Here is a 24,207-nt window from a genome sequence, read left to right as displayed (position 1 = left end):
TGAAGAGGCAATTTTTTGAAAAAAGTAGGTAGGTAGGTAGGTAGGTAGATAGAGGGATAGAGAGGGAGAGAAAGAGAGAGAAATACAGTAGGTAGGTAGGGAGAGAGAGGGAGTAGTTAGATAGGTAGGTAGATAAAGGGATAGAGAGAGAGAGAGAAATAGAGAGAGAGAGAGAAATAGTAGGTAGGCACGGATAGAGAGAGTGTGTAGGTAGGTAGGTAGGTAGGTAGGTAGGTAGAGGGATAGAGAGAGAGAAATAGAAAGAGATAGAGAGAAATACAGTAGATAGGTAGGGAGAGAGAGAGAGAGTAGGTAGGTTGGTAGGTAGAGGGATAGAGAGAGAGAGAAATATATATATAGAGAAATACAGTAGATAGGTAGGGAGAGAGAGAATAGGTAGGTACATAGGTAGAGGGGAGAGAGAGAGAAATACAGTAGATAGGTAGGGAGAGAGAGTAGGTAGGTAGGTAGGTAGGTAGGTAGGTAGGTAGGTAGAGGGATAGAGAGAGAGAAATAGAAAGAGAGAGAGAAATACAGTAGATAGGGAGAGAGAGAGAGACTAGGTAGGTTGGTAAGTAGAGGGATAGAGAGAGAAATAGAGAGAGAAATACAGTAGATAGGTAGGTAGGGAGAAAGAGAGAGTAGGTAGGTACGTAGGTAGATAGAGGGGGGAGAGAGAAACACAGTAGATAGGAAGGGAGAAAGAGAGAGAGTAGGGAGGTAGATGTTTCCAGGTATATTTATCCATGTGCTGGAGAAGGAAATCGCTGACAATCTGCAGCACCTAAGACTTTGTTTCTGCTGGCACAGCATTTGATCAATGTAATTCTCATCAATCAATTAAACAGCTTTCCGAAAGGAAAAAAAAAGTTTTTGCACTCTCCAAACCTCCCCAAAACAACTCGTTTTTCGCAAAAACGGGCCTGTTTCTTTTTTTAAAAAAAGGCATGAATAGCCGGGGGGGGGGCTTGCAGTGTGCTCCTGGGGAGTGGGGAGGGGCAAAAATGAGCAAAAAACGGCCCGTTTTTCACAAAGACGGGCCCGTTTTTTGTCAAAAACATTGCATGCATAGCCTTATGGAGGCTTATAGAGTGCTGCTGGGGGCTGGGGGGGGGAATGGCCCATTCTCTGCTCATTTATGCCCTCCCCAGCCCCCAGGAGCTCTCTGAAAGCCTCCATAAGGGTATGCACAGCCATTTTGGTGAAGGGGGCAGGGTTTTGGGAGGCAAAAAATGCTGCATTCGGTGTATAAGATGCACCCAGATTTTCAGCCTCTTTTTTGAGGAAAAAAAGTGCGTCTTACACTCCGAAAAATACAGTACATTGTTGAGTGGCATGGTCATTAAATGAGGCATGACAGGAATGCACCCAGTTTCACAACCTTTTTGCCACAGCTTCTAAGCAAGTTATCAAATTACTGCCACTTGCAATCTTCCCAATGCCTTTCCTATTGAATAATTATAGGAAGCAGTGTGAGAAGGTCACAAATGGCAATGATGTGACCATGGCATGCTATTCTTTTGTAAATATGGGATAGTTGCCAAATGCCCAAACCATGATCAAGTGACACTGCAATGATCATAAATATGAGGACCAGTCGTAAGTCACATTTTCAGTCCGATTGTAACTTCAAATTGTTGCTAATTGAATGGTCATAAGTCTATGTATTGCTGCAGAACTATCAGGAAGAGTATTACCTGTGAAAGCCCTGTTACACCAACATTCTCATCATTTGTTCCAGCCTTTTCCAGCATGGTATCCATCACTTTCAGCAGCTGGAGAACCTCCAGCCTCCCAGACGGCTTCCTAATAAATCAGAGGAGAAGAAATTGCCCAATAATAACACACAAAACTGGAGAATTTTGAATTTAAATACAGTATATAAGTGTTGCTTACATAGATGGAAAAACCCGCAGCCTGTTTTCCTCATCTTCAAGCAGAGTTGTATATTTACTGCAGGAAGTAAAAATAGGATAAACTGCTTGGTTTTTATTGCAGGATTAAATATTTAAATGATTTATTTTAAATATTTTTTGAAACTATATAACTAGAACATTATAACAAATGAAGTTGAATGCATTGGTAGCACAATTATTATTTAATTACTGTATCAAATTAGCACAATTTACAACACTTTTAAAAAATAGATATAAATAATGCCCACAGGAAAGTTATATTGAGTGTATGCAAAGCTCTGATAGAATTGTACTTTTAATATGTCCCATACCTATATTAAAAGCCCACCCATTTGCAATGAAGGTAGTACAGAACTAAGGAATTTTGCCCATGAAAAAAATCCCTATACTTTGAAAGAAGAATGATAATATTCTCCAGAATATCAAAAAAGATCTGAAAACAAAACAAAAATAATAAAATGACAAGGAATAGATGATAGAATACTTTTAATGACTTATAAAAAGTTAAATCAATCAAATTCTATATTAAGCAGCTAAGTGCAAGTGCTCTTTGGAATGGTTTGTAATGAGAAGAATGAAAACCTGTATCATGTAGTTATAATTGACTTGCACAAATATATAATAAATATAGTTGACTTACATAAATTGAAAAAAAAATACAGAGGGAGGCTGGAAGTGTCGCAGCGAGACTGGCTGGAAAAAAGCATGCTCTGCTGAGCCTTGCAGAAATCCAGCCCAACCAAAACCTGTCCTAGGGGGACAGGGGAGAAGAAGGGGTGTTTCAGACAACGTAAAGGAACCAGCTGTTCCTCGGGAGGTCAGAGAATAACCCTTCAAACTGGCAGCTGAGGCAGTGGTCATAACTGAATGACCGCTACATAGCTGAGGCATCTGTACTAAGTTATTGTGCTAGAGCAGTGTTGGAGCGGAGTATTGAAACCTGATGAGTGATTGACCAACTCACAGGAAAAAAGAAAAAACTGATTTTAATCTTTAAAAGGGTCCCGGAGCTGAATTAGCAGCTAACTGGCTTTCGGGGAATTTTATTGAAGTTAAAGGAGGCAGAGAAAGTTAAAAAATCAAAGCCTGAGAGGATTTCATCTTCTGCAGTTTGGAAATGAAAAAATAATAATAACCAAAAAGAAGAGCCCAGGGTGGGGGCGTCCTTTTTCTCCTTATTTTATTTTATTTTTTGTGGATTAAAGGCACTTTTGACAGCTATTGACAGTCAGCTGCTGGATTGTATTGCGGTTTGGAGAGAGCCATCTACTAGCAAGCAGAAAATACTACACCGGCTAGTAAAAGGGGGGGAAAAAATAAAAGTGAGATTGCAGGTGTGAAGTGTGACCTTGGCTACAGGGAAAGATACTTTGAAACCATGAGAATTGTTAAGGAGTATCTGTTATCGTAACATTGTTTGGCTGCAACTGTTCATAGCTGTGAAAGAGAAAAAACCTTCAATTTAGACTGGACTGGATTAATGCTAAAACTGAACAATTGAATTTGGAAGACTCTAAATTTATAATTTAAATGTGGCATAACCCAAAATTAAAAAATCTGTAAAAGTAGTTAAACTTGTAAAATGGAGATTTGGATGCATGAGTAATTATTTGGGATGCTGAAAAGTCCGCGTAAACATTAAATGGGGGGGAAAAGAGAAAAATAAATGGAAAATATGGAGCAAGAAATAGGAGAAGAGGGAGTAAAAGATGGCACAAATAAGGAGCTAGAAGATACTGTGAAAGGAAGAAAAATTGAAAATAAAATCCAGATAGATGATTTCACTGGGATTTACAGTCACAAAGAAAAAGCAGACAAAGGGAGAGATCACCCCAAAAAGAAACCACAAGATAGAAAGGAAGGGAGGAGAACAGGAAAAATCCTGGGGAAAGGTACCAGAATAATAAAAATGAGTACACTGAAGAAAAGAGACCATAATCATAAAACAGGGGGGTGGGGGAGAAGTTGTTAGGAGAAAGGGGGAGAAGAAAAATGATTAAAAGTGGAATTCTTGAGAGCCCAAGAGAAAATGGATAAAGGAGAAAGAAAGGGAAAAAGAGTTGTATTAGTAGAGGGAATAGTAGTATGATTGGTATTATTATGCAACTAATTAAGAAATAAATAAATTATAGAATATTGTTAATTGTAGAAAAAATAAAAGAAATGCTCTCTATGTTAAAATTTAAGTAGAGGATATATATTGTTTATAGTAAAATAGACTAATAGAGAAATATGAAACAATAATTTGGTGTAATTTTTGAAGGGGCAATTGAAGATATTGTTTATGTATTAAGAAAAAATAAGTATAAAAATGGAAAATAATGAAAGAAAATAATTTGGCTGAAAGTAAAAACCAAGCTATGATGTAAAATGGATTAGAATAGAATAGAATAGAATAGAATATTTATTTCTAAGCCGCGCCCTCTCCCGAAGGACTCGGGGCGGCGTACAATAAAACAAATAAAATACAAAGTACAATACAATACAATACAAATCTGGACAGGACATACATATAACAAGGACGTATATAAAATGTATACAAAACGTATACAAGGAGGAGGTAGGCTAATAGCTAAAAAACAATTAAACAATTAACAATTAAAACAATTAAAAAGTCACAATATTTAAAAACCCCGATAAATAAATTCTATTGAATTACATTAATAAAAAACCTGTCAGGAGCGATATAGTTGGATCATGGTTGAGCCAGGCCAGCTACTTGGAATAGGTGGGTCTTGAGCTTAACTCTGAAGGAACGGAGGTCGGACGTCGTCCTAATATCCGGAGGGAGGTCATTCCACAGGGCTGGGCCCGCCACAGAGAAGGCTCTACTCCTAGGCGCCGCCCCTCGACACTGTCTGGTGGACGGCACCTGGAGGAGTCCCTCTCTGTGCGAGCGAATTGGTCGCAGGGATGTATGGGGCAGAATACGATCCCGCAAGTAACTAGGTCCTGAGCCATGGAGCGCTTTAAAGATCGTAATCAAGACCTTGAAACGCACCCGATAGACCACAGGAAGCCAGTGCAGCTCGCGCAGGAGAGGTGTCACATGGGAGTACTTCGTACTCCCCATAATCACCCGCGCGGCTGCATTCTGGACCAACTGCAGTCTCCGAGTGCATTTCAAGGGAAGCCCCATGTAGAGAGCGTTACAGTAGTCCAGGCGAGACGTCACCAGCGCGTGGGTGACTGTGCGTAGGGCGTCCTGGTCCAATAGGGGGCGCAATTGGCGCACCAGGCGAACCTGGTGGAACGCCCCCCTGGCCACGGCTGTCACATGGTCATCCATGGACAGCCTGGCATCCAGGAGGACGCCCAAATTGTGCGCCCGCTCCACGGGGGCGAGTTGAATGCCCCCAATGGCCAGAGATGGGATTAACTGGTTGAACCGGGGGGCCGGAACCCACAGCCACTCCGTCTTGGAAGGGTTGAGCCTGAGTCGGTTGTCATCCATCCAGACCCGTACGGCTTCCATACACCGGGACATCACTTCGACGGCCTCGTTGGGGTGGTTCGGGGTGGAAATGTACAGCTGAGTATCGTCAGCGTACAGATGATATCCCACCCCGAAACCACGGATGATCTCACCCAGCGGCTTCATGTATGTGTTGAACAGGAGTGGCGAGAGGACCGACCCCTGTGGCACCCCACAGGTAAGGGGGCTTAGGGTCGACCTCTGCTCCCCTGCCAACACACGTTGCGTCCGGCCAGAGAGGTAGGAGCCAAACCACCGCAAAACGGTGCCCCGGACCCCCAACCCCTCCAGTCGGTGCAACAGGATACCATGGTCGATGGTATCAAAAGCCGCCGAGAGGTCTAATAGGACCAGGATAGAGGAACAACCCCTATCTCTGGCCCTCCAGAGATCATCCACCAACGCGACCAAGGCCGTCTCTGTGCTGTGCCCGGGGCGAAAGCCGGACTGGCGCGGGTCTAGATAATCATTCTCCTCCAGATGTCGTGGGAACTGAGAAGCCACCACACTCTCTACAACCTTCGCCAAAAAGGGAAGGTTGGAGACAGGACGATAATTGGCCAGCTCCGTAGGGTCCAGGGAAGGCTTCTTGAGCAAGGGTCTCACCACCGCCTCTTTCAAGGCGGCCGGAAGAGACCCCTCAACCAACGAAGCGTTCACTAGGCCCAGGAGCCAGTCGCGTGTAACCTCCCAGGATGCCAGTACAAGCCAGGAGGGACACGGGTCCAATAAACATGTGGTAGGTCGCAGTCGTCCACGCAATCTGTCCAAATCCTCGATGACAACCAAGTCAAACTCCTCCCAAAAAGGTTTCTCAAGACTAGCCACTGGCGTCTCGACTGGGCCACTGAAGGGGACCCAATCCTTCCGGATTTAAGCGACTTTATCCAGCAGATATTTCCCAAATTCCTCTGCCCTACCCTGTAAAGGGGCCTCCCGCGGCCTCTGAAACAGAAGGGAGCGGGACACCCGAAACAGGGCGGCAGGGCGGTTCTCTGCGGATGCAATGAGAGCGGCACAGTATTGACGTTTGGCCGTTCTCAATGCCACTAGGTATGTCCTCAAATGGGCTCGTACCTGTGCTCGGTCAAATTCGGATCGGGAGGATCTCCAACGACTCTCTAGGCATCTCTTGCGGCGCTTCATCACCCTTAGCTCCTCGGTAAACCAAGGAGCCAGGGTGGATCGTTGCCGCCGGAGAGGCCGCAAAGGCGCCACCCGGTTCAAGGCCCCGGTAGTCGCATTATTCCACGCGGCCACCAGGTCCTCTACCCGAGGGCGGGTCAGGGCTGCAGGAGGTGGCCCAAGCTCCGTCTGAAACCTATCTGGTTCCATCAGGCGCCTGGGGCGGAACCATCTAGTGTTTTCCGGTTCCGCCTCCCCGCAGCGAGGGGTAGCACCAGGGAAGTCAAGTCGGAGGAGTGAGTGATCTGACCATGACAGAGGAGTGATGGTTAAATTCACTCCTCCCAGATCACTCAACCACTGGCCAGAGACAAAAACAAGGTCCAAGGTGTGACCTCCCTCATGTGTCGGGCCCTGAATCATTTGAGTCAGGTCCATGGCTATCATGGAAGCCATGAACTCCCGAACCCCCTCTGATGCTTCTCCCACCGATGGCAGGTTAAAATCCCCCATCACTAGAAGTTTGGGGGTCTCAACCGCCACCGATGCGATCAGCTCGAGGAGCTCAGGCAGGGTCGCTGATGTATGGCGGGGAGCCAGGTATACTATCAGCAGGCCCAACTGCCTCCCAGGTAAATGAGAAGATGTAAAAGGAAAGACTTTGTTTCTATAATATGTGTAAATCTGTATTAAAATAAATAAATAACTTTGGATTGCGAATAGGTACAAAACCATATAACAGTACTCACTCATCATAATATTCCAAACCTAGGACACCTCTGTTCTTTACAACGTGAAATTCCTCTGGAACAAGAGTGTCTGCTACATTTGCTGCCTAAAAACAGAGCAAATTAAAAGAGAGTACATGAGGCAGAGAATAAACATTCACAAGTTCTCCCAAAGATAGAATTGACTTTTATAGATATGCATAAAAATGCTTCCTGGCATTTTTAGTGTGTTACTTACTTTTAAGTAAGTAAGTTTTAGGGGGGGGGGACTACTTTTTCTGTTAAAGTATATACCAGGAGACATTATTAAAATCTGATTGTGCATCTTCTCACAGGGAAGCAGCTTGGGAAAGCAGGGAAACTGCCTTAATGGCATTTTATTTAATCCAGATTTTTTTTAACCAATTGATAAATTATGTCTGCCTGAAATCATGGTTTTCACTAACAAACAAGCACTCTGCTTCCCTGTATGGTGTAATAGACTAGGCCCAGCCAATCTGTCCTCAGCCACAGAAGTTCACTGGGTGAGTCTGGGCCATTCTGTCTTTCTTAGCCTACTCTACTTCACACTATTACTATTCTGTGGAAAAATAGGAAGAAGGACTGACATGTATGGCATTTTGAGCTCTTGAATGAAAGGCGATATATACAGCTAATAAATAAATATTAGTGCTGATCATGCCAGCTTGTTGTTTGATTTGGGTCTCTAAATAAATAGTGAATATAGCAATCTCTATCCTGCTCTGGCCATTGCATCATTGTTAGGATATACATTATCTAACTAGATTTAAGAGATATAATTTGTTTAAATACGCTCTCCATATTAGGTCACTAAGCGTGACTTAGAAAATTTAGCTAGTAAATATTTTTGTCTTATGGTTTTATTTTGAAAAAAACCAAAAGGACATAAACAGCTCTTTGAAGTCCAAAACTCAGCTATTTGAAGTCCAAATGACATGTGATATTTTTAAGACAATGTGACAACAGATGGAAACCTGACTAAATGCAAATATAGAAAAAGAGTAGTGTTTTTGACAATTGGCCCTGCTGTTTCAAGTACATGCTCTCCTGGTCCTATAAATGCTTAGTGCTCAGTCCAAATTATGTCATACCTCCAGAGTTCTGAGAGTTGTAAAATGTTGTCAAATCTTAATCTTGTGCTTAATACTATCAAGATTTTGGCAAAGAGACAGACTCACATGCCTAGCTGCACATGCATCCTGTTTCAAACCTGAGGAAGGAACCCTTGGTCCTTTTTGAGAGATGATATCATACAGAAAAGAGACATCCCTTAACAAACAGAATGAAAATAACAGCTTAATTGGGAAACTGCTACAGAATCTTGCCTCTAAAACTCAGAAGAGTACTAACATATGAACACCTAAAGGCACAGTCTGCAAATACCATGCCAATTTTCTGGTACTCTCAGTCAAAATTCTTGCCTGCTAGCCAACCTGGCTATTAACATTGCACACAAAATTGCTTTATTTCTTGTAATGATGTTTGCCCAAAACATTTTCCTGCCTTAAAAAAAGTTTTATTTCACCTTTCAGAATGAACTCTTAATTATCGCCCATTATTTTCATCTTTACTTGTCCATTTTCTCAGATGTTCAGCTCTCTATTTTCCTATTCCTGTTTGAAAACTTTGTCAATTCATGTTCTCAAACACTTTAACTAGATTTGCACAGTACATTATGAGACTACTGAATTTGCACAGTATATTAAAATATGGCTAGCAGCAATAAGTTGTGCAAACCCAGATAATGTAGCTTTTGGTTCAGTTGGTTGGACAACTATATAAACATTAGAAATATGCAGAAATGCAAACCAATGTATCATTTCTACAGATTTGCCTCCCTTATTTATATAATACAAGATGCTTTGTAGTTTTTTTCCAGCATTCTTAACGCTACAGAAGTTTTACAAAGGGACAGCTAACATGTCAATAATTTTATCTGAAGTTTTTAGTATTCTATCTTATTACCTTCCAGCTCCAGTCAAGCAGACAGGATGCTGTATCAGGTATTGAAATTTATTTCTACGAATGGGGTGTTGCCAGACTCCATCAGCTGTACGGATGCAACCCTGAAGAACAGGAGAAAAATTCAAATCATACTTAAAAGATATGGATAGTCCTGGGGTAACTACTGGTATCCATAATATATTAAGCCTCTAACATCATAATTGAACTATACACAACATAAAGAGGCACACTTATATGCTTCAGTCATAAATAATTCTGTTCAGGCATTATAACATTGGAAGTTCACTAAATAAATACCACTTACAATCCCCGTCTCTCTCACTGATGCTTCTCAAATGATATCAGCCTCCTATAGATATACACAGTACATATTTACCATGCACATGGTACAATTGTACGTTCTAACTAGGACTTTTATTTATTTGTCAACTGTAGAAGAGTGTACAACTACATAAAAGCTGGAACATGTAGAAAGCAATGTATACGCAGCCTTACATGCTTCTCTTCTCTGAGGATACCCACATAGCCAAAGCCAGACTGTGTGGAAGTCTGCAGGAAATTAACATTACCTAAACTATCATGGTTTAAATGGGGTTTACTAGAAATGCTAATAGGTTAAGCATTCTTGATCTCATGTTGGTGAGCGCTTCAATACAGCTTACCTGTTATTGGCTCTGTAATGTTAAGAACCCCTCCACTACAACTTTTTCTACAAATCATGATATAAAAATTCTACTTTAATTTGCTATGTTCAAAATGAAACTCTGGTTGTTGTTTCTTCCATTCATTTCTCACATCTCACCTTGCATTTACTATGCTTAGTGGCCTCTTATCCCACAATCCTACTTCTAGTCTGCGAAGAGACAGAAAAAATCTAGTTCTGCTCTTGTGGCTAAGAAGGAGAAGGGGATATCTCTAATAGCTACCTAGGGTTGCCTGTCCTAGTACAAAACCTGCCAAAACCAAATGGCTGGTATTATTCAGAACTATAGCAGACCATTAACCAGTATATGTTGTGATAGATTTTATGTCCAAGGAACAAATATTCTAATGGTGAAAATGAACCTGCAGACCTGAAAGTCAAAAATTTTTGTTTTCTTGGGTGGTCTTAAAAAAGGAGGATATTGGACTGGATTGGCAGCAGAAGTCAGAGCAACAAATATCTCTTCTGGGATGAAATCACGTCGCAAGGGTTTTGAATGAGGTTTGGAGTAAACTTCCACAGTTGATTTGTCTCTTAACTCAGGGAATTCTGGAAAGAGAAGGAAAGACATATAATCACTTCTAAAAAAGAAAGAGATGTCTTCAGCACCAAAGCAAAAGCAAAAACTAAGGCTGTCCAAACATGGTAAGAGCCTAGGTCTACACCCTAGTGGCAAAAGTGGCAACATGGCAATGCTTCACTCTTGCCATATTTGCAAATTGCCATCCTATTTTAGGATGGCAATTTGCATCCACAATAGGAACAACATGGTTCCTATTGTGGATGGATAGACTGGAACAGCACTTATTGGGGTACTGTAAACAATGGGCAGAGCATTTGGAAGGTATTATTATTGAATTATAAGATTCACTAGATGTTAGATGTCAGCTGGACAAGTCCAGCCTGTACAGGTGAATGTGGCCTTATCGTGTGAGGTTAACTAAGAATGGTTTATGATTTTCCTTGTTTTGAAATCTCTAAAGACTTTCTCTAATAACTATTTGAATAAATTCAAGAAAATATAAGGAATTAATGCCACATAATAGTTTTTTTTAATATATTGTTTGAATCCAGGAAATCTGGGATAAATCAGAGGTGAAGCGGAATCAAAAGCAAATAGGAAATTATCTCTTTTAAATCAATAATTAAAGATTAATAAACTAACTTCAGTCTTCACTTGGCAAGTTTCTACCCTTAGGATTATATTAGATATGCATTTTTGGGCCTGGGAAACTATTTTAAATTTTGGTTGTACATTAACTTATATTTTAGGTAGGGATTAAGAAACAGATAATATCAGCTCCCAACTGGAACACTTTGCAAAGCAATAAGGGATTCTGGTTGCCTATAAGAACAATGTTTTTAAAAAGAAGGGGTCACTTATCTAGATTTTCAAGTATTTTCTACCTATTTCATCACATTTATCTACTGGAGACCTAAAAACTCACCTAAACTGTTTCTTTGTTTGCTTATCCTTTATTTCATTAGATTTACATGTTACAAATTCCAAAACAATTCTGGATGACTCACAATGTAAAAAACAAACAAACGGAAAATGAAAAACACAATGCAATATAAATAACCAATATGGCAGCTGCCAACTCAATACAGAACCTGTAGAAAATCTTCTCTAAGATACCCTGTCTATCCTAACCAAGGCATGAGAGAGCAGCTAAATCTTCAAGGTCTTTTGGAGCCTTATCATGATGGCAGCCACATGGATCACGGCTGGGTAGAAAAAAATGTCCCAGCCTGGGTTATTAGTTAGAATTGTTTAATGAAAGGCACCTGGAGTGTGCTAACTCTGCCAATTTATACCAGCTAGGTGGAACCATGGGAGAAAGGTATATAGGCAGGAAGAATCATGGGCTAGTCTAAGACTAGAACTACGGACTTGGGGATTGGAAACAGCGGTGAAGTAGAATTGCTGCAATTCTTTTCAACATTCCTACTTTAAACAGGTTTTCTGTCTAAGTGGCAACACAAATGCCTGACTGCTTTATAATAGCAAATGGCAGAATGGAAGGTTTGGAATGGATCTCAGAGATCATATAGTCCAGGAGTATCCTACTTGTGGCATTATGGCGGCGTCACATGATGTATCGGGACTTCCCCCTTCACTAAACCGGGCATGGGAGTAGTCAGTGCATGACGCATCCAGCCCGCAGGGTAGGAGTTTGACAACCCTGATATAGCCCAACTACCTACTGAGCACAGGAGTCTACTACTCTAACTCATCTGGCAGAGGATCATCTAGCCTTTGTTCCTCCAGAGGAAAATCTTTCACCTCCCAAAGCATTCTGCTCCTCTCTTGAAGGACTCCTACCGGGAGGAAATTTTTCTTACCGTTTGGCCTATTCTGGGCAGGTAGGGCTTTGCAGAGAAGATAGTTAGCAAATAATCAATTGTCTCAATTTCTTACAGTCATTTTATTTATTTAAATATATATGGCCACCTATCTACAACAGTGATTCTGGACTTTGTAAAAGGATTAAAACAACAGCTTTAAGCAATAACCTATGATACTTGAAATAAACAATACATTCCAGTCATCAAAAACCAAATCAGCAGCAGAGCAAATGTAGTGAATCAAATAATATAATTTGGCATTAAATAATACTTGTGAGATTTACCTTTACTGCTGTCATTAATAAACACTAAAGGGTTCATATCTTTGACTTGTTTGCTCTCTTCTTTTGAAGTAGAAGGCAATGCTGGAACTTGCTCCCTCTGATCAGACATGATAAAACATTGATTTGGGGTGGTTTTCTCATCAGTTCTTTGCAAAAACAAGTTATCTACAAGATATATAGATAAAACAAGAATAGATGGTATGACTGAAAATGACAGTATTCAGCTTCAAATTCTGTACTTATAGATTTTGTGTATAGTATCTATACACACTAAGCATATATTTTACATTAATGCCCATACGGTAAGTCTACAAAGTATACTCATGTTATCACTTGTGGTGAGAAAGAGTTATCTACAGCAGTCTTCCCAACATGATGTCTCCCATATATGGCAGACAATAATCTAGGCTGTTGCCTAGATTAAAAAAATCTTGGAAGCGGGCAAAAAAACCTAACAACTCTATTTCTTTAATGCTGCCATGTTTGTAAACAGCAGGAATTAAATGCCTGGAAGTTATGTAAGTCTAAGTCTATAAAACTTCCTCTTATGAAGCATTAGTAAAACCGTTCCTGTTCTAAGGGCCGTTCCAATATATTTGGACTGTTGCACAAACCTAATACCTAGTGGAATTAATAATCCCTAATTAAAGGGATTTGTTATTAGGAATATTATCTCTACCTAGGATTTCTTTAGTAATTGTTTTTGGACATTTGAGAAACAGTAATAGTCACAGATGTAGAACTTTATTTACTGAGTGACTATCAATTGATTTAATTTAGGGGAAAAAACTTAGTTAATAAGAATGCTACCATTTTACTCTCCATCATGAATATGTCTTTTTTTTAAAAAAAATTCATGCTTAAAACCAACACAATCTTTAGTCTGGATTTCTGAAAATACATTCAAAATTTTAAGAATCTGAGAACCAAGCTGAACATCCAAATCCAACAACACAAATAGTAAGGAGAGCAAATAGTAAGCACATCTGCTAAGTAAGGGAATAAGACAAATGGACACACTTAATAATTGAGTGAATAGATTTAGTTTTTTAAAATATATATATACTTTTTTTGTGTTAATACATGGTGCATCTCAACACTTCATAACTACATGAATTGATTTTCGTGTGCTTGAAATCTAATCTGTATAATATTGCTTTGAAATCATCTGCCACATCACACTTGAAGTGTAATATGAATTGCCTCCTTATTAATCACCATGCAAACCGCTGGATATCTTCCATATTATGTCAATAGCTTTGAAATGTCATTGCTTTTAACGAAGGGAGAATCCTGTAACAATTTAACCATCTGCCCGTTTTTAAAAAGCCAAATCTGGAACCATTCAAGGAGCCATTTTATGAACGTTATGAATCATCAGAAAACTGCTGCAGCACGTATTTTCCGCTCCTGGCAACGTCTCTCCAACCTCCAAGACTGAATATTATCCCAAGTAAGCAATGAGCTTCCAAGCGATTGCTTCATAAGGACTAGAAGCGTCACTATAAGACAAGTCATCGTAGCCCCATCTCAAAGGGCCAAAACCGAAATAACAGAACCTTTCAGGCATTCGGCAGCGGGCTGAGTGAAGACAAAACAGCTCGAGGCATTGCTTTTACCTATTACTTCCGACTTCCTGGCGGCCGCTGTTGCTATGGGAACCTAGGACGCCTTTTGCGTGGGGCCTTCGCGGAGTCAAAAAACGCCCCGCCCAGGAACTCAACCTGCCGCCACCACACACACACACACGCGCGCGCGCGCGCGCGCTTGGACGCCTCTCTCGACTCCTGCTTGCTTGATTCGGTTTCCGATTCTTTAAAGAAAGCCGCTTTGTTTGTTTGTTTGATTGATTCCTGTAAGGCGCCGTAGAGACGCAGCGAGCACCAGGAATAAGGAGCGGCAGGAACTAGTGCTTAAGAGTACTTAATGGCGCCGATTTGGGGACTCCTACAAGAAACGAAATCCAGAAACGTTAATGCTTCGTTGGGATGAGTGTCTTCGAGGTTCCAGATAGAATACTTATATGCATTTTAATGTTCCAAGGGTTGACTTCATAGTTGTCTTTGCAATCAAGCGAGGCGTGGAGTTCTTGGTACTCTCCGAGCTTGGTTGCAGACGTTTCGTTGCCCAAAAAGGTAAGTCATAGGGGGCAACACACACACTGATGATGTAGGTCAGGGGTGTCCAAACTTGGGAACTTTAAGACTTGTGGACTTCAACTCCCAGAATTCCCCAGCCATGGCTGGCTGGGGAATTCTGGGAGTTGAAGTCCACAAGTCTTAAAGTTCCCAAGTTTGGACACCCCTGATGTAGGTAGTTGGGAAATGAAATGTCAGCAAACAACCAAACCCAGAGAGCAACTAATAACTCTGTTCAAGTTACAGGTATTATCTTCTATTGAAATCAGTTGGGATATGTTGAATAATGTAGGTGGGCTTGAACAATTAACTTCCAAACTAAGTAGGAGAATCACATAAGGAAGCATCTCTTGAAGTACTCAGATCCTGGTGATTACATGATACACTCCTGACACACTCCTGTGAGATGGTATGAAAGTGGTTTGATATTATCTTCTCAGTGTAGGCTACAACTCTGGGATCCCCCAACTGTCTCTAGAAGTACTAAACCAATCAACTTTAGCCTCAGAAAAGTTTAGCCATCTACATGTGTGCAACCTAATACAGGATAAAGTCAAGCAATGCTGAAAACCAAAAGCTGTTTTATGAGAAGGATTTATAGTAATTATATATATACACACACACACACAATACCTAAATGGATAATCCCAATTATTAAATAGTTTGCCTAATTTGATTTTTCCTTGTTTTTATTCTATTGTAGATGTGAACATTTTTATTAAGAAACTCACAAAACCAATCAAACCCCACATACAGTATATTACCAGGTACTGCAGGAGGTGGTGGGGGGAATCCTACATCTTGTAAAGGTAAAGGCCATTAGTCAGGTGTTTTTATTGAAGGTGCCACTTGTGACCTTGCAAATAAATATTACAAACAGCTAATGCTACTTTTCTAGCACTTTTTGTGGTCGCCCACTTTACAGCTTGAATGAAGTATGTCGGATATGAATGAAGGCAACATGTTTCACAGATAGCAAAATATATTTAAGTTTCTGTAGCACAGTATAATTTTTTCCATGACAGAGATCACACACACAGTTCAATACATTTTACAATTAACCAACAGCCAATAAAATCAGCTGCTTCAAAATCATGATCTTTGACCCATCCAATGAATGAAAACTGAATTCCATTTCCTCTTATCCCTAGCAAGGGTACCCTTGTCATTGCTTTCAAGGGAGAAGTCTGAACCATCTTGTTTGAACAATAAATTCTTCAATTTTACCAGTTCTACTCAATCTAAGGCTCTGAAAGTTGGATCATAAGGAAGCGCCAAAGAATTAAGGCCTTTGAACTATGGTGCTGGAGAAGACTCCTGCGAGTCCCTTGGACTGCAAGGCGATCAAACCGGTCAGTCCTAGAGGAGATCAACCATGACTGCTCTTGAGCCTGAAAATGAAACTCAAATACTTTGGCCACCTCATGAGAAGAAAGCACTCATTGGAGAAGAGCCTAATGCTGGGAATGATTGAGGGCAAAAGAAGGTAACAACAGAGAATGAGGTGGCTGGATGGAGTCACTGAAGCAGACGGTGTGAGCTTAAATGGACTCTGGGGGATGGTAGAGGATCTGGGTGATGGTAGAGGATAGGAAGGCTTGGAGAAGCGTCCATGGGGTTGCAATGGGACGGACACGATTTCTCAACTAACAACAACTCAAGAGATTGTGAAGCTATAAAAATGAAGTTCATTAGGACACACTACTTTTGCAAGAAAATAAGATTTGGTACTTTTTTTTAATCTAAGGACATGATTTACATGGTTTTTTTTTCAAACAGACACACAAATAGATTTCTTTGGCGAGATTACAATAAATCTTTTAAATGCAGTTTTGTATCAATGGCAAGGCTCATGAAACACAAAAGTTCTTAAAAAATGGAAAGTTCATGTTTTAGGAACAAAACTTAATGCTGTTCACAATTGTTCAAGCATTTTGACTTTATATCCACAGCTTTATATAGAAACCACTACTACAGTTGAATAGTGCATTTTTGAAAATGTCTTAGTTCATGCACAAGATTAAGTCAGATATGGTCTTAGTTCTTTTTTGTTCAGCTGAATCATGGTTGTTACAATCATACCAAATAACATAAATCAAATGCTGACTGACATATTGTGAGAACTCAGCCATGTTCTTTGCAATGATGATTGGGAGAGAAACTAAGATATTAAAAGTTGATTTAGTCCAGTGCTTCTCAAATAGTGAGGCTCCGTAAAGGGGGGCTCGAAGCCGGGTCAGGATCAGAGCGGGCGCTCCGGTGCGTCTCCTCTGCCCGCTTTTGTTCCGCCCTGGCGGCAGGGATTGCCCGTCAGGATCGCTGAGCCCGCCCGCGTCTCTCTTCCCTCAGCCGCCCCTTCTCTTTCTCCTTCTTCCGACCGGATGCGTCTCTGTCTGGAGAGTTTCCAAGGCTCCGTGGTAAGGAAAGGCGAGAGTTTCCAAAGCTTAGAGCGCTCCGGTGTTTTATCCCGCTCTCCTTCCCTTTGAGCCCCGCCTCTGCGGCTCCCTCCCTCCCTAAGTCGGCGGTCATCTTAAGGACCACTTGGACAGTCTTCGCATCTGGGATGCGTGGGTCTTTCCCACTGAGACGAGCAGGTGTTGTTTCTAGAAATCATTGCGTGCAAGATATATATGTGTGTGTTTGTGTGTGTATACATGCACATACAAGTGTCATTTCTTCAGTGTTATCACAGGAGTGAGTACACCCCTTAACATTTTACTTCTGTGATACTCTATATATAAATATATGTATGTATAGGTTCGCGGGGGGCACGAAATGTTTTCTTCTTCCTAGGGGGGGCATGACAGAAAATAATTGAGAAGCACTGATTTAGTCCAAGTTCCTAGTTTATTCTTTTCCAAAACTGGCTATTGTTTGAGTGAATTTGCAAATGAATAGTGAAGTTAATATTGCACTCGATTCTGGGCGTACTTCAAGCTACTTTTCATGATAATACCAAGTAACATGTTTTTTATTATTCAAAAACCATCTAGCTATGTCAGGGGTATCAAACTCGATTTCATTGAGGGGCACATCAGGGTTGTGTTTGACCTCGGGGGGGGGGGGGATCGCCAGCTCTATGTCACTCTTGTCAGGGGCATCTGTGGTGGCCAAGTGCTAAGGCAGGACTTCACTCAGACCCGTGATGGCGAACCTATGGAACATGTGCCACAGATGGCATGCAGAGCCCTCTCTGCGGGCATGCGATCTATTGCCCCAGGTCAGCTCTGTGCATGCACACGCGCTTCCCACCAGCCAGCAGATTTTTGCTGTGCTTGCGTGGGGGCGGGGCACATCCGGGAGATGTGCACACATGCATGAGGGCAGGGGGGTTCACATGTGCATGCGTGGGGGGCGAGGGAGCATGGTGCTCTCTCCTATGGCTCGTTTTTGGTCCTAGGAGGCTGCAGGGAGGCCTACTAGGCACAAAATGGGGTGCAGGGGAATGCATTATGGGGGCGCTTTCAGCACTCAACCACAAAAAGGTTAGCCATCACTGCCTCAGACCCTCCCTCACTCTCATTATAATCTTCCTTCCTTGCTTCTTCATTCTTTCTTCTTCCTTCCCCTCTTTAATTTTTCCTTACTTGCTCTCTTCCCATCTTTCCTTATTTTTCTTTGTCTTTCCCTTTCTCCTTTCCTCCTGTCAATTCTTGCTCAAATGGAAAAGGGGAAACATTTCGTTTTGCTTTTAGTTTGTTTTGCTAGCCCTCTGCCAGCGAAAACGTAGTTCTCCCCCCACCCCACGATCTCCATTTTTGCTGGCAGAGGGCTGCAGGAGGCTATCGTGACCATAAACAGAGCCCGAGAGGGACACACACACACACACACACACACACACACACACACACACACACACAGCTCCATTTTCGCTGGCAGGGACACCGCGGCCCAGTCCTTTGCTGTTTCTAGAGCAGCCCCGTGGACCAGATCTAAGCCCCGCACGGCCAGATTTGGCCCTCAGGCTTTGTTTTTGACACCCCTGAGTTATGTGTTCTCTTTAATTAAACTGAACATTTCATGCAGAGATCTTATGTCACAAAGTTCAATGTTTTCTTAAACACAATCTACAGTATAACTTTAGTAATACAGCTTGCAAATGCTGGGCTGGCATACGGGCATGTTTGCAAAGGGAAAGGAGAACCATGTCATATACTGAATATAATGTCATGACCTATGATGTCATTACGGCTTGCACTAGATGTTTATGATTGTGGGCTGGAATATTTCATTAGCAAGTTTTGATACATTTCAGCATCATTACTGTAAATACGGGCCCTTCATCTCCCATCCGCCATCTGTCTTCATGCTGTATTCTTTAATTGCAGATCCTATCATATTATAGTTTGTCTTTAGAATGGAAACAGAAAATTGAATTTGTCTTTTAAAGAAATAAGAGATTAAAGGGAGACACAAAACTTTTACCTTAGAACAAATTTAGAAGAACACAAGTTTTATTTCAAAATAACAAATTCAGTATTCTTTCTGTAAATGTTATTTGATTTGCCCACCACATAATTACCAAATATAAATACAAGCATTCCATGCCAGCAATTCTTAAAATATATACAATGATTTTTTAGGAAAAGCTGGTTTCAGTGTGAAAACTTTCAGTGTGAAACTAGTTCTATTAAAATGACATAATTTAAAGGTTTAATTTATATCAGTCATGTAAAAGTCATGTCTTATATCAAATCTTCCAAGGTTTCCTTGTTTGTCATCTTTTAATTTTTTTAAAAAAAAACCACAGTATTGAAACGTGTCTGTTTAATTTTCAGAAATCAAAGGGTATTTAAAATATTTTTGCAGAATGAAAATCTTCCAGTTGCCCTTTTAATATATCAAGCTACTTTTATCCTTGAAAAAAAGATTAAGTCTGGTGTTCTGTGGTTAGATTAAATCACTTCAGTTAAGTAATTAAAGTTATACTACAGAAAACAAATGCAGTATGAGTTCAGTTTGACAAAATTAGACAACACAAAGAGAAAAAACTATCAGTATCTATAATGCACTAGAGAACCATGACTCAATTATGAAATATATACAGACTGTATTTATTTTTCCCATCTCCAACTTTTTTATTTAATTGAGTCACAGCCCCAATGCCTTATAAATAGTTCACATTGACTAGTAAAACAGAGTTCTCTAATATTTATCCACAGGCTATAAGGGTATTAACTGTCAGCTACCAATATATTGATTATGTGTCACATTGGCAAAAATATGTCTCAGGGTGTTCCATACCTAATCCATCCCATTATTACTTTCAAAGGAATGTTACTGAGCAAACTGCTATTTTAAATGGGACACTGAAGTTTTCCAAATCAATATTTTTTCTCAGTTCTTCAGTGCTAATTATGATTTTATCACTGCAGTGGCAATCAATAAATGTAATAATAATGGGCATATAACCACAAAAATAATGGGCATATGATCACATACTAATGATGTTTGTAAATAATTTAATACTGAAGATATTATGCTCATAGTTGAGAAAGACTAGCTCACAGGAATCTAATGCATGAAACTATATTTGCTGGCTGAATGAATTTTTATTGATGGGGGGAAAACTCTCTATGGTTGCAAACAAAGAGGGCTTCACTTCCAAATTCTTTGAACTAAGATCATAACAAGGAAGAGAAGGTAGTATAAAATATACCTTTCATGGCAACCTCTTTTTTTTAAAGTATCATACAATTGTTAACTGGGTTAATAATATCACATTTAAATTGGTCTTAAACGGCATCCTCTTTTTTTAAAAAATAAGTATACAATACTGGGTTAATAATATCATATTTAAATTGGTCTTAAACTAAATAGAGAAGGAAACCTTTAAACACATTTTGTTTTAAATTCTGTGATCTTCAATAGAACACATCATCAGTACAGAAATTGGTCCTAGTCTGAATGTCAATGGAACCCACAAGGCTGTCCCTGATAACTTTGCTATATGCTTGCAATGTAATTTACAACATGTTTAGTACTTAACATGTTCTTCTATTAACAGTTCAAAAACTAAAAGATAAATGAACCTGGTAGCAAATGGCCACTCTGTGTTGTCAGATTATTAAGAAACTAGGCATCAAATGAAGTACTAGACGGTACAGTCAATAACACTGGGCTTACTTTAATTTGGAAAAAAAATACTGAAAGATGTCAAAGCAAAACATTAGACACATTTTTCACAATATATTATTCATACAGGCAATAATTTTACCCTTCAGAGCAGTGTTGGATCATGCCCAACTTTTATTTACCCTAGGCCAAATTACAATTTCTACTAATATCCGTTGGATGGCTGCATCCATAGAAATCACATATTTATATTATTACTATTAGAGGAGAAGCCCCCTTGTGGCAGGTGATCTAAACCAGGTATTAATACATTCACTTACAAGGGAGGGATATCTTGACTCATCACCAAATAGGGCTCTCAGTAACATATTTCAGCAATCCTTTATGATATGGTTTAAGAAATAAAATAAATTGTAAAGGTACCTTAACTGTTCTTTATTTTTTTCCCCTAACCCATATCTGTTTTTTTCCCCTCAGGTTCTGGACAAAAGTAGCAGCTGGCCTATTCGTTCTGAAGTACAAATACTGTTCAAATGTCCCATTTCAAGTGTGATTCTGATAGAAGAGTTATGCAAATAGTCACTATTATCCAGATCACACAATATTATTTAAGGAAACAATGGGTAAAAGGAATAGTATACAGAGAACTATTTGCAATAAGCAAAACAACTAGAAATGTCTTTACTAACCTTTTAGCAGATTTCATGACCAGCATGGAAATGGCTCATATTGGAATAGCTAACAATGAGAATAATCTATTGGGTCTTGTACAGGTTTAGCTGCCTAGTGCGCCAAAATGCCATCATTTTCCAGAAATACATACAATTTCCTTTTAAAAAAAGGCTCAACTCATTTATATCATTGGACCCAATTTGTTATCGTTTGACTAAAGAGCATCTTCTGATCTCGCTTCTAAAGACAACTCCCAGAGGTCTTCATATCTTAAGGGGGCAAGACCAAGAACGTGGTTTCACATAATCCAGGAAAGTTGGCTAGAAGACACAAGAGGAACAGTAATGTTAGGCAAAAAAGTATAGAATACTTTGCCTTGTCTAGCACCATCCAATAAACCATATTTACTCACACAATAACCCAGATATATTTTCATTTGGTAACCAGGAAATGCAAAGAATGTATAGAGAACCCTAGGATTCTCATAAATCTACAAGACTCTCCTTGCTAATAAAAGTCTTCACAGACTTTTTGGAGGAGAAATCAAAATTGCCATCACTTCCAGGTATTTCTCATTCAAAGTCATATCCAAACCCTCTGTTTTGAAATTGCTCCTCCCGAGATTGAACTTCAGTAAACTTATATGAGGATAAAGCAGCAAATCTACCTGGGTACAGAAGCTTTTACAAACTTATACAGTCCAGGTACTAGACTTGGGAATTATACAATGACATTTCACTCACACACAGTCTCATTGTATGCATGCACTTATGAGATGTATTCTGGCACTGCAAACCACAACAGAGATGGTGACAATCCTAATGAACTGAGTTGAACCTAAAGCTAGTGGAGAATCTAAGAAGTTAACAGAATGAAGAAATTGCTAACTTCCATATGCATGTAGTTCCTTGCTACCTTCCTGCCCTACCTCACAAGAATGCATGGTCTTAATTTTTCTAGAGCTGGAATGCCAGCTGAGAAATTCATAATGCATATATAATATTTTTTGGAGTTCTTGTCTCTAAATTCATGGCTCTGAATAGCAATTGAGTCTATTCTTATTACAAACATATTACTTACATTTTCCCTGGGACAGTACTGACGGGCATATAACTCTTGCCCATAAAGGCAAATAAGGACACCTTGGCCAAGGAAGAGGGACGCCCACATGATGATGTTAAAAATGGGGTTTTTCCGCCGGTCATGGATAATGAAGTTGAAAACCACTGAAGGAAGGAAACAACTGTTTAGATTGTAAACCTACTCCCCCTTCTAGACCCAAATGCATCAGAACATTGTTGCAATGATAAAACATGTTTAATACACTACAAGGCTAGTCTGTCAAGTTGAAAATTAACAACGTAATTTGAATTTTATACTCCAATATGGAAAAATTAAAGGCAGAACACACAGCTATTAAGAGGAGGAAGAAAGAACTTTTCACTCTACTCTATTGTTCCCACCCCTCTCTTCTTCAACTCTCACAATGTTCCCCAGCAAATCTTGGACAGGCTTTACTCACAACCATCTGTTTTCCAATAAATACCCTACACCTAAGATATTCCCAACAAACAACTCCATCTTCAGCCTCAAAACTGGCTCCGGAAAAGAGGAAATGAGATCTGAGATCAGAAATGACTTCTGGATCAGAGTTTATAAATGCTAGCTATGCTGGAACCTCACCATATGACATATTGCAAATTAGCCATTTATTATTCAAATTATTTTTTTCCTCAACTTTTTGCTATATTGCCGAAGGATATACTTACTTCCAAAACACAGGAACAAGGAGAACATGACTGGATACAGGTAACCCAAGCAAATCGCCAGGGTATATTCATGTACTGCAGCAGAAACGATGAAAACTGACAGCATAGCAACTGCTTTGAATTTTTTTCCAAAGAACTGAGGTTGACAGACAAACAAAAGAAACAATGTCCAACAATTTAAAAAATATATTTTTCTGCAGCTTCTGGAAATCATCCGAAACTTCCTATTAGAACTTTGTACAGAAATTTATAAATGTAGCCGTTTTAAAAATATTGTTTTCTATCAGGAGTTATACTAATATGGGCTCCTTTAGAAGAAATAACGGTGTAAACATAGAACAAAATAAATACATATGTGATATTTCTCTGAAGAGAGAGTTTCCATTAAGTTTTGTACTTAACTTAAATACATGTGTGTATCAAATAAAAAGAAAATAGTTAAATTCAAAATGTACGGATGTACTGCTTCCTAATGGCAGGGAGTGTCCTTGGGGAGTGATGAGTGAAGAATGCTGGGAATGTCCTCCAAGACTACATATACGACTATCATCCCAGCTGCCAGCTAAAGCAAATAGGCACCTATATAGGGTAGAAATGGTATAGGAAGGAGCTGGAGTAGACAATTGCTTTAGAGACAACAGCAAAACTGTCATTTCATTCTGTGCAGAAGGAGGCAATGGTAAACCACTTCTGTATTTTGTCAAGAAAATCCCATGGATAGAAAATCTTGGAAGAAAATCTATCTAAAGTGGTTACTTAGAATTGGCATCAACATAATTAGTGAATTACTTATAAGTCTGCTGCTTACCCAAAGGAAATCTCTGTAGGCATAGTAATACAGCCAATCATGTACTACGATATTCCAGGTTCGGTAGTAGTTTGAAAAAGATGTAGAATTCCACCAGTCCTAAAAAGGTGTAAAAACAGAGAATGAAGTTCAGAATTGAGGACCACTATATCACGGATCTTCTGCTTTTCAAATATTTC

At 39.9% G+C, this 24,207-nt stretch overlaps 2 protein-coding genes across 12 annotated transcripts in view; both read right to left on the bottom strand.

Annotated features, from left to right (window-relative positions):
* Nucleotides 1-14,243, bottom strand: part of AXDND1 (axonemal dynein light chain domain containing 1) — a 41,636-nt gene extending 27,393 nt beyond the window's left edge. Inside the window, exons 1-8 of one of the 6 annotated variants that reach the window (XM_081947680.1) lie at nucleotides 14,186-14,243; nucleotides 12,567-12,731; nucleotides 10,304-10,482; nucleotides 9,231-9,331; nucleotides 8,444-8,534; nucleotides 7,266-7,351; nucleotides 1,897-1,953; nucleotides 1,698-1,806 (exon numbers count right to left, since the gene is read on the bottom strand). In XM_081947680.1, coding sequence (XP_081803806.1) covers nucleotides 1,698-1,806; nucleotides 1,897-1,953; nucleotides 7,266-7,351; nucleotides 8,444-8,534; nucleotides 9,231-9,331; nucleotides 10,304-10,482; nucleotides 12,567-12,675 — 732 coding nt within the window. In that variant the 5' untranslated portion in view covers nucleotides 12,676-12,731; nucleotides 14,186-14,243. The other 5 variants (XM_081947682.1, XM_081947679.1, XM_081947678.1 and 2 more) reach the window with 5 other exon arrangements.
* Nucleotides 14,244-20,815: 6,572 nt separating this feature from the next.
* The window catches only part of SOAT1 (sterol O-acyltransferase 1), a 51,133-nt gene continuing 47,741 nt past the window's right edge, over nucleotides 20,816-24,207 (bottom strand). For all 6 annotated transcript variants that reach the window (XM_081947691.1, XM_081947693.1, XM_081947694.1 and 3 more), the window contains 4 exons: nucleotides 24,029-24,127; nucleotides 23,221-23,356; nucleotides 22,532-22,677; nucleotides 20,816-21,771 (listed from right to left, as the gene is read on the bottom strand). In XM_081947691.1, coding sequence (XP_081803817.1) covers nucleotides 21,715-21,771; nucleotides 22,532-22,677; nucleotides 23,221-23,356; nucleotides 24,029-24,127 — 438 coding nt within the window. In that variant the 3' untranslated portion in view covers nucleotides 20,816-21,714. The remainder of the gene's footprint in view (nucleotides 21,772-22,531; nucleotides 22,678-23,220; nucleotides 23,357-24,028; nucleotides 24,128-24,207) is intronic.

This window comes from Natrix helvetica (genome assembly GCF_964273705.1).
Source record: "Natrix helvetica genome assembly, chromosome: 3".
Taxonomy (NCBI): Eukaryota; Metazoa; Chordata; class Lepidosauria; order Squamata; family Natricidae; genus Natrix; species Natrix helvetica.
This window is presented reverse-complemented; position numbering and strand designations above follow the sequence as displayed.